General features: G+C 43.1%; 1 protein-coding gene across 1 annotated transcript; it reads right to left on the minus strand.

The window, feature by feature from the left end:
- Nucleotides 1-6,316: 6,316 nt before the first annotated feature.
- Nucleotides 6,317-8,643, minus strand: LOC147637591 (protein LYK5-like). Its single transcript, XM_086799406.1, has one exon. The coding sequence runs from the start codon at nucleotides 8,405-8,407 to the stop codon at nucleotides 6,464-6,466; it is 1,944 nt and encodes a 647-aa protein (XP_086655532.1). The 5' UTR covers nucleotides 8,408-8,643; the 3' UTR covers nucleotides 6,317-6,463.
- Between the last annotated feature and the right edge of the window lie 2,104 nt (nucleotides 8,644-10,747).

Here is a 10,747-nt window from a genome sequence, read left to right on the forward strand (position 1 = left end):
GTGGCCATAATCTCTTATATACATCCATACCACACAAATGCAAATGATGAGGTTTGTCATGGTATAAGATTTGTTGATCCCTCTTTGAAGTTCTCTCCATGGATCTCAATGCAAAAGAAACTATGGGTTTCAAGCATGCTATATCGTGGTTTCTCTCCACATCAAGTGTTGGAAATGCATGTCCAAGCATTGCATTCAAGCCAAAGTCATGACCCTACAATTACTATGGTTAGGGATGACTTTTTGTCTATTCGTGACATCATGAATATATCTAGCAAGCTGGCTATTGATCAGTACCAGCTACACACAGATGATGCGGAAAGCACCAAGAGATGGTGTCATGAGAATCAATCAAGCACCTTTATCTACCAGGAGCAAGATGTGGAACATTCCAAGGAATTTATCCTTGGAATACAATCACCATGGCAAAGGGAGATGTGCAAGAAGTTCGGAAATGGGAACCTTCTTGCGATGGATGCTACCTTTGGCACAAACAAATATAAGGTATGTGGTGTAATGAATTATCATTTTTACTCTTGTTCACATTCTCTTAAGTTATAATAAATGTTCATTTTTTACTTCTTGTTCACATTCTCACTTTCCTTTAAAACACATGAACAGTTTCATTTGTATACAATCCTTGTTTTTGATGGTCATCGCAATGGTGTGCCCATTGCTTGGGTGCTTACATCTTCAGCTACATTTGAGTGTACTTGCACTTGGTTAAGCAAGTTTAGAGCTAATATGCTTGACTTTTATAAATCATGGGAGCCCGGAGCCTTTATGGTTGATGATGCCGAAACGGAGATTAATGCGCTCAGGTTAGGACCATATGTTCATATGTGTTGAGTGCAAACTAATGAGAACCGTGTGTTTGAGTTCTATGTGACGTGTCCTTTCTATTTTTCGTAGGGTGGTATTCAATCAACCCATTTTTCTATGCTTGTGGCATGTCAAACGTTGTTGGCTCCGACACCTTATTAAGAAGGTGAAGGAATGGCCCAAAAGAGCTTTTATGTTTTGGTCTTTGGGAAATATCATGAACATGCAAGGGTCAGCAAATTCTACAGACCCTATAATCAAAGAGGATGCAAAGGCTATGATCTCTACCTTCTACTCCAACTTTAGAGATGAGGGGAGTTTTATTGAGTATTTCAAAACCTATTGGGAGGCTAAACTAGGTAAGGTTGAATTTTAAACTTTATACATACTCTTCTTATAGGTAAAATAATGCGCACTTGCTCTCCTTTTTGTTCGTACTTCATTTCTTGCTCTTCTAACTTCATTTGTTTTATGTGCAGAAATGTGAGTGCGTGCTTCCCGATTGCTTCCACATTCAGGACAAGACACTAATGGAGCAATAGAGTCATATCATGGGCAGCTCAAATATAAGTTTTTGGGCTCTTCCAAAAGGATGAGTTCGAGGCGGGTGGATTGGCTCTTATACAAGTTAACATCATCATGCTTGCCATATTATTGGTATGTTCAGCAGTTGAAGGACAATGGTTTTATGAGAAACAACGCCATTGAAAGAGTAGTGGAGAATTCTTATGAGCGGGCACTTCAAATACCAGATGCTAATGTCTCATTCCAGGTTGGTGGTGTTGCTATAGTGGAGAGCATGAACACAAAAGCTTCATTTTACACAGTCTACAATTCCGATTGCCAATGGGCATGTTGTACATGTGCATGGGCAGAGCTTGGAAATATTTGTAAGCACCAAATTAAGGTGATGTTGTTGCGGGGTGCTTCACATGCTTCACTTATGGAGCAATGCCAACATATGTATGAAGCATGGGGAGATGCTTCTAGGTCTACTGTCAATCTTCACTCACATGTTTCTACTATTAATGTGCTTGAACCAAATGGTGATGATGTTGCCGCATTAGGAGGGGACAATGTATGTAGTGAAGTACTTGAGCAATCGGGAAATGTGAAGACACTTCAATGCTTGTGGCAAGAGTTGTCTTGTTTTGTAGGACAGGACCAGGCTTTGATTGAGGAGGCTTGCAATGGATTGAGGAGAACATTGGGCCATGTGAAGACAATGAAGGCAAGAATGGACGAGCGAACAGAAACACAAGCTAATTTTCAAGTCTTGGAAGATGGATTCGGCAACTCCTTGAAGCGAGCAAAACCATTCTTTGAGAAGGGCAACAAGAAGAAATCAACATCATCAAAGAGTCACCCATTGACTCACCCCTTCAAGACCCCTGCTAAGAAAACCAAAGTGTCAATGCAAAAAAGGCTTGATCAGAAAGCTTCAAAGTAGCCTTTTGAATTTATGTAATGAACTCTCCAATGCTTCAATGGCTTTTTGCATCTCAGTCTTCAACCAATTATTGTGCGTCTTGAGCCGTATTTTGTTCGTGTGTTGCCGTGTGTAAGAGAAACAAAGGTAGTGCAAATAAGATTGTGTGTGTGTGTGAGAGAGCTTCACAATAGCGTGTATGAGAAGAGAGGCCGAAAGTGCAATTCAAAAACACCTTGCATACGTACCTTGACAATGTCCATGAGTTACCATTCATGTTAAAGAAATTAGTAGCTAAGGTGACCCGTCTATATCCTCTGATTGCATTGTGAGCCTAGGAATTGCTATTTTTTGCTGATCCATTTTGTCATGAATAGTACATAAGTACCTTTGTGGTTGATGATGTGAACAAAATTTCCAACTATAGTACAAATTTTGTAGCTTCATGTTGATTCATGTATGCTTTTTGCATTCCTTCATTAATATGCTCATGCCCTCCTGGCAATTTGTAGTAACAAGTTGTTCTTTAAGGTATAAGGTAGCATGTGAGTTCATCAACATAAGAGTTTTATATTGGGGTTACATAAATAGACTACAACTTTCATATTCAAAGCCATGGTACAACAAAGAGTGAGAGACCTCAACAATATGGCATGTATGCCACCAATGCAATTTATTCATTGTAAGGGCCTGCACCATGTTGCGAGTGCTTCTCAAAGAACCATCACACCTAGTGCCCTAACTCCATCCTTGAATCCAATGCCAATCCACAATGTTATTACATACAGAGGCAATGTTATAAGTGTGGATTCAATGAGTGATATCCCATTCAAACTAGCTCTTTCCAAAGAGAAGAAACCCAATGACTACACAAACCTTCCAAAGAAACTCAAGGATTATCACAACCCCATGCTGGAGAAAGAGCGAATGAAGTAAGCCCAAGAGCTTATGAGGAAGGTGTAGGCTAAACTAGAGCTAGTACTTGAGCAAGTAGTTGAGTACAAACCATTGACCCTGCTAAAGTCGACCCTTGACCCCATCCTAGAGCAAGTCATAGAATAAATGAGGGAACCTCTCCTTAAAAATAAACTAGAAGACATGGAAGACCCATACCATGGGTTGAGGTCTCACGCCAATGAGTCTAACACAACTGCTCGAACCGCTTCAATCAATATTTACAGAGCACTCAACGGAGAAGCTCACACCATGTCAATTGGTATTTGTAGAGCTTGTAACAAGATATTGGATCTCAAAGATGTTGTATGGAAAAGATGAGGACCAAGATTATGAGCCCCTCCTAGAGCCTGTTGACTCCGAGGTCTGGATTCACATTCTTGCAACCATGGACAGAGAAGCTTGGGACAAAGTTTGCATGATTGGCTATAGACGCTTGCTCTCTATCTCTCTTTCTCTCCTCTGCAGTTCCCAACCTGCCCGCTCTCTCTCTCTCTCTCTCTCTATCTAACTTTCACACACACACACACACACACACACACACAGAGTACATGCACCTTGCGCTCTTATCGTCTACCTCCCTTTAAATTAAGCCTCTCTCTCTCTCTCTCTCTCTCTCTCTCTCTCTCTCTCTCTCTCTCTCCCCCCTACATTGCTTCTCTTGCTCTAAGTGGATAGTAATAACATTACCCTTGCTGAGGAGTCATCCCCCTGACTCAGCTCCCCTTTCACCTCCCAGCAAGAGAACACAATGAAATTGGACAACACCTTTCGCTATTCATACCTCTCCTTATGGAAAACAATGTGCTTTCCATCTCGAGCCTTTGAATTAGACTTGTTTTCTCTCTCTCTCTCTCTCTCTCTCTCTCTCTCTCTCTCTCTCACACACACACACACACACACACACACACAAATAGTCTTTCTTCCTTCTATCTCTCTTTCACATAGCAATACATGAAAAAATCTCTCACACATAATAGGGCTCACCTCGCTCCCTCCCCCGCCCCCCCTCTCTCCCTCTCTCTCTCTCTCCTATAAAAATAAGAAAACACACCCCCTATAAAGATTTTTAAGTGCAAGTGCAAGTGCAAGTGGAAGTAAAGAGGCCCTCTTAACATTCTAACCACCTTCAAAGGTAAACAAGAGTGTAGTAAGGGTGAACTAAATAGCTTTTTCATTATCTTCTTCCATGTTCCATGTGACATTGAGAAAAGTCAACAAAACTTTTATCTTTTATAAATTATATAGATATATAAAATATATAGAAAGCATGAAGGAATGAATGACACCATGGTGGAGTACCTCTCCCGTGTCACCCTCTGCATCGTTTAATCCTTTCCGCTTCCACTGAAGAAGAACTCCCTCTTTGAACTTAGGGACACTCAACAAAAAAACCTCTAGCACAAGCCGGCAACAGAACCCTCGACAGTAGATGGCAGTTTGTCTGTCATGCATCTACACCAAATATTTGATCAAGACAATTTGATTACCTAGAAGATTTGTCTTTAAATCCACGATCAGTTGGATGGCCTCAATTTTCATAGTTTTCTCCAACAACGTTCCCAACATGGCTCGCGAATCTCCAACATTTCCAATCACCAATTGTTCATCCTGATGATTGGGCAATAAAAAGAAAGGGAAACCCATTGCCGTCACCGAACCGGCAACCATGAAGAGTGACAAAAAATGTGCTGCTCTACGGGTGTGAGGGCATGGCCAAGAGATAAAGCCAGCCCGCATAGGACGCCACTTTTCCATGATGTGGCCTTTACCTACGCAGTACCCTTTTCATTCTATTTTAATTGACAGTTTAATAGTACCCCTAATCCCCTAGGAATCACCCTAACTACACCAATCCAATGGAAGGAGACCCTAACCACAGTATACAGACAGTAAAGAAAACTCTAAGCACACCATAATCATTGGCAGGGTAGCCCTACGTAACCTTACACGCACTGAACCAGGGAAAAACCTAAGACAACAGCCTCAAAGCTTACTCATGCAGTGCGTAGCTCCAAAGCCCAGGCGCTTCCTCAAAACCCAAAGGCGACGGAAAAAGGCCACATTTTCTCTTACATGGCAGACATTTCAAAAATGGCTAAACAAAGAGATGAGGGGGGAGCATACAAAGCAGGGCAGAATGTCTTGCACGGCACAACTTCAGCACCCCTTGGCTTTTCTCTCAGACCTTGTGGGCACATACTCAACTTTCCCAATGTTGGCTGTTTCCAGGAGCTATTTTGAGATCCTGCTCCTCTTCCAGGGTGCAAAGTCCTCATGAATCCACCACTAACTATGCAAGAGCTCGATGTAGAGCAGATCTTCTTTCTCGGCGGAGTATGTGAATGCTAGTAGAAGAGACCCTTTCGCCCGCGGTATCTTTCACGGTGCTACTACCAAGATCCTCGCTGATGAAGGTCACTCTGCTTTACTTGAATTCAAGGCCTCTGTATCTTGCATCAATTCCTTCAGTTCCCACTCGTGTGCTCTAGTTGATAGGAGCTTCGATCACCTGTTTTAGCACAACGATCCCCACGATAGCACCCATACAGATGCTCCATGCGAGAGGGACAAAGACCATCCTCCTCCTGATAGAGACGCCTTCAAGGGGGGATCGAAACAGAGTCTCTCGACACAGATTAGCTTGCTCACAGAGACCTGTCTCCACCCATGCCCTATCAGTATTTAACTCCAAGCTTAAGCCTCTAGTCTCCACCCTGCAAGAGGAGAGAGCAACAGAGAGATAGACCCATCTCTCAATGCCTTGCTTGAAGCACGAGAGACCCATTCCTCGATGGGTGTGAGTGTCCTAACCGCAGAGAGCTAGAGAGAGACTTCCAGAGCAGCTCTTCTCATCATATGAGATAGAGATAGAGAGAGAGAGAGAGAGAGAGGGAGGGAGATAGATGCGAGCCAGAGAGACAGACAGAGAGAGTCGATCAAAAGAAATTAGGGTAGCTAGCAATGAGGGAGGTACTCGATCCTCAAAATGGGCTACCTGCATATTACATTCCTACTACCTCACCAATAGATTTCATTCTGGGTTCCCTCGTCCTACAAACTAGACCAAGAGTTCTTGGTTCTAGTGAATCAGAAACTTCAGAAACATTATTAGTGAAGAAAAACCCTCATGATTAACATTAATTGGGGGTATAATGTTTCTAGACATTTCTTCCCACTCTCCTACATCATTAAGCTTAGCATACACTTTTCACCTTCTTCCCACTCTCCTCCATCATTAAGCTTAGCATACACTTTTCACCTTGCCTCAAGGTGACTGTCATTATAATCCTCCAACACACCAGAAGGCTCCCATTCTAGAGAAACCTCCAACGTTTTGGCTAAGGTGTAAGCTATCGTTCTTGCACTTGGTCGTGCCGAGGGGTCATTAGCCACACAAGATCTTGCAAGGATAGCCACGCTGTATGCACAGTCCAATGGGTAAGCATCTTGTAAGTGTGGGTCCATCCATCCTTTTAATCTCTCCTTTCCATCAGGAGTGTCACCAAGCAAAGGCGTAATCGCCTCGGATAAGAACCTCTCGTTACCAACTCGGTCCCTCATCATGGCCTCTTCCCCTGACAGTATCTCAAGTAAAATGACCCCAAACGCAAACACATCAATCTTTGGTGAAACCATACCATGGGCCAAATACTCCGGTGCCATGTACCCTTGAGTGCCCACAATGTGCCTTGTATGTGGCTGCATGTCTTCTGTAGATTTTGCCAGTCCGAAGTTTGCGACTTTGCCTCTCAACTTAGAGTCCAGCAGGATGTTGCTGCTCTTGATGTCCTTATGCACATAGCTTGGATTTGTATGGTCATGGATGTATTCTAGAGCCGTGGCAACATCCACAGCAACTTGCAGCCTGTTGTTCCATGTCAAGGTAGAAGTGCTTCCAGACCCCATGCTAAAATCATTGTCATGAAGCCAATCACTTAAGGACCCATTCTCTGCATACTCATAAACAAGGTAGGATTGCTCATGCGAGGTTATGCAAGCACCCAAAAGGGTTACCAGTCTGGCATGGTGCACCTTTTGCAGGATTTGCAGCTCTTTGGAGACATTCCTAGTCATGTTCTTCACTGCAACAACTCTTCCTTTAACGACACCTCGGTAAACGGCACCCTTAATTTGTGTAGAAGGGCTGAAATTCTGTGTTGCCTGCTTGATTTCATCCAGAGTATATGTGGCCAGCTTCTCTGTGCTTGCAAAGTTGCCATCGAAGAGATCCTGTTGCAGCTCTAAGTTTTTGGGGGGTGTTGCAGGTTTGGATGGAGATGGGTTGGGAGGTACCAGGTTCTCCTTGGATGCCCCTTTCTTCTTTGTCTTCCTGACAAAAAAGGCCACAGCAGCAGCTGCGAGGAGGATGGAAACAGCTACAGCTACAGCTACACCAACATAAATACCTGTTTTGGAGCTACTTGACGATGGCGATGATGTGGAAGATGTAGGTGATGATGATGATGTTGCATTAGGGGGGTCTGTGGGTTTGGTAACGAAGGGCAGCAGCACAGTGGTGGCAGGAAAGAGAGAGACAGAAATGTTTGAAAGATTGTTTGCATTTAAAAACTCTTGTTCTGACAGAGTAAACATGTTAATGATTGAAGTGATGTTATCATGATCAGCAACAGGGTAAGTGACCAGGGTTGTGATATTTCTGAGCTGCTGCGGTTGAGATGGGCAAGCACATCTGATGGGCAAAATCACCTTCTCGTTGATTGGAAGGTCGTCAGCAACAGCATTTGGGTTGGCATCCTGGATGGCCTGGCATGTGGTCAAGCCCTCATATGTCGTAGTAGCTAGGTTCGCAAAGGTATCCCCTGGTGTTATGGTGTATGTGACGTTCTGTGATGTATGGTTGCCATAGCATGCGCATGTCAACGGGATGTACAGGCCTTCCCCTACGCTGAGCTGGGCATTTGCAGAAGAAAGATTGCTGGATGTGGCTATGGCTGCTGATGATGTGTTGCTGAAGAGCTCTGTGGCGATGGCGTTGAGGGAAGAGAAAGAGCCAGACTGGACCCTGAAGTAGGCTAGGGTGTCGCAGCTGGGTCTCGAGGGCTCACAGACATAGCCGGCGTTGTCTGGATAGTTTTTTTTGCAATCCTGGGTATTATCGACGCTGGGGTAGGCTTGTTGGGCGAGAGGGCAAGGGAAGAAGATGCTGAGGAGGAGAAAGAGGAAGAAGGAGGTAGACATTTTGAAGCAAAGGAGAAGGTGGGCAGGAGAGCGAGCCTCTCTGTCAGGCTATGGAGCTTCACCTCTGGCCATGATGCAAAAAGCCTATGGTGATGCAGGCGGCAATTGGTGGCTATAACTTCAGATGAAGGTTTGGCTATGGCGAGAGAGCTGTGTGATTCCGCCTGCTTACGCGGTACATGGACTCGCATGTACATGTAGGAGCAAACGATCGTTAGAATTTAGAAGTCTTTCAGGACCAAACTATCATCAGAATTTAGAAGTCTTTATTGGACACCACGCTTTTCTTCTTCACGTGTCCGTGTGGCAAAAGTAAAAGACTTCTCATGTTCCCCATAAGAGCACATTTCCATGCCTACGAGAATCAGAAATGGTGGAGTACTTATCTCCGAATAGCAGGCCTAGTTTGGTTCACATGGTTGCTCGAACTTTTCTTTGGCTGTACCCACTTGTTTTAAGCATATGTTTGGTGGCCTCTCCACCCTCAATACTGCCCACTCCAAGAATTTCGCCCACTTATTATTGGTTGCCGCTCATTACAATAGCCACTAAGAGGAGTTTCTGCTACCTATCGCCATAACCATAGGAAGGTGCTGGTGGCCTGACTACATAGTACGTAGTAAGAAACAGTGTCAGGCTTGATTTGTCTTGATCTCAATTTCTCCAGCCATGGCAAGGTGCTCTAAGCGCAAGTCACAACCCACCACCTAGTCAAACACATTCGCCCTAAACATGGCAGACATTGCTTGAACACATGCATAAACAAGCCCATCATGATTTGAACTAGCAGCCTCCTCTGCTTGAATTTACCACTTGGCCCACCAAGGAAAAATATGAAATTAATATCGTGTCCCAATTTGCTTGTTCTCAAGGAGGTAGACACCTCCACATGGTCACCCCAACAATTTCACTTCCACATGGTCACCAATTTCACCTACCAACCCGCTCCACTTGAATTTACCACTTGGCCCACCCAGAACAAATATGAATTTAATATTGTGTGTCAATTCGCTTGTTCTCAAGGAGGTAGACACCTTCACATAATCACCAATTCGCTTGTTCTCAATTCGCTTGTTCTCAAGGAGGTAGACACCTTCACATAATCACCAATTTCACCTATAGGCATGCTATGCTGGTGGTGGTAGGTTGGGGGGGGGGGTGTGTGGGAGGGAGGGAGGGGTTGTCTCGTGTCCATGAACATTTTCTTTGACTACCAATCACAAGTTCATCCCATAATCAAAAAGTGAACAAGAATTACCTTTTGTCCACTTTGTCCATAGCCTTTTCTTTGTTTGTTTAAAGAAGTGGTCAAAGTAAGATAACCAAAAAGTCGACAAGAATTACATTTTGTTCACTTTGTCCATAGCCTTTTTCTTGTTTGTTTAAAGAAGTAGTCAAAGTAGGATGTAAATGAAGAAGGGGATTCTAGGATAGCCTCGTCTATTTCCCTCCCTTTGTTACATAATTTCCACCCTTTAGTTGTACGGGGATGCCCAGACGCTAGTGTGCCATCCTAGTGAATTGGTATCGTGGGTGACATCCTCATTGAATACTGATTACCTAATGGTATTGGCATAACTTAAGACCATGCTTAACAGGTGTATGTTGTTAAGTGTAACAAGTAGTGCCATGCTTGATAACTATATTGTGGTCAAGTGAAACAAGTGAACTATGCTTGACAACTGCACACGGTCGAAGTGAAACAAGTGGTTTATGTAACAGATGTGCCATGCTCATTGGAGTGTAACAAGTGGTAACTCACACCATGCTAGATGATGTGTACATAATGATACTCTCATCATAGTGAAACAAGTGGTGAATATATGTTGTGTTTGTGCTTTATCAATGTATCATATTGGGATTAATTGTACATTAGGCAATTAATTGGGATATGTTTACAGAAAGAGGTGATGAGCAATGTGTGTGTGTCACACATAAGGGATCTTGTCTATATCATATTATTTTGTATTATTATTTGTGATTTGATGATGGTGCAAGGATTACCAATTTAGGTGTCGCATAATATTTTGTTGTTGTAACATTTTCTTTACACAACTGAGGACAGTTGCTTCCTCAAACGGGAGGACTGTTACAGGTATATATTTTATCATATTTTTGATAAATTAATAATCAAAGAAAAATATGCTTAATTTAATGTGTGCAGGAATCGGCTTAATGGAATGTGAAAATGTGCACAAGATTATTATATGTGCAAATGTGCACAAAGTTATTTTATGTAATAAGGCCCATTAGAAATTATATTTGGGCAAAGGTTTTTATTTGTACAAACCTTAGGAGACTTCATCTGGTTGTGTACTTATCTTTTGTATGTGGCACACA

The sequence above is a fragment of the Cibotium barometz genome, chromosome 6, assembly GCF_041138505.1.
Source record: "Cibotium barometz isolate CiBa-2024 chromosome 6, ASM4113850v1, whole genome shotgun sequence".
Taxonomy (NCBI): Eukaryota; Viridiplantae; Streptophyta; class Polypodiopsida; order Cyatheales; family Cibotiaceae; genus Cibotium; species Cibotium barometz.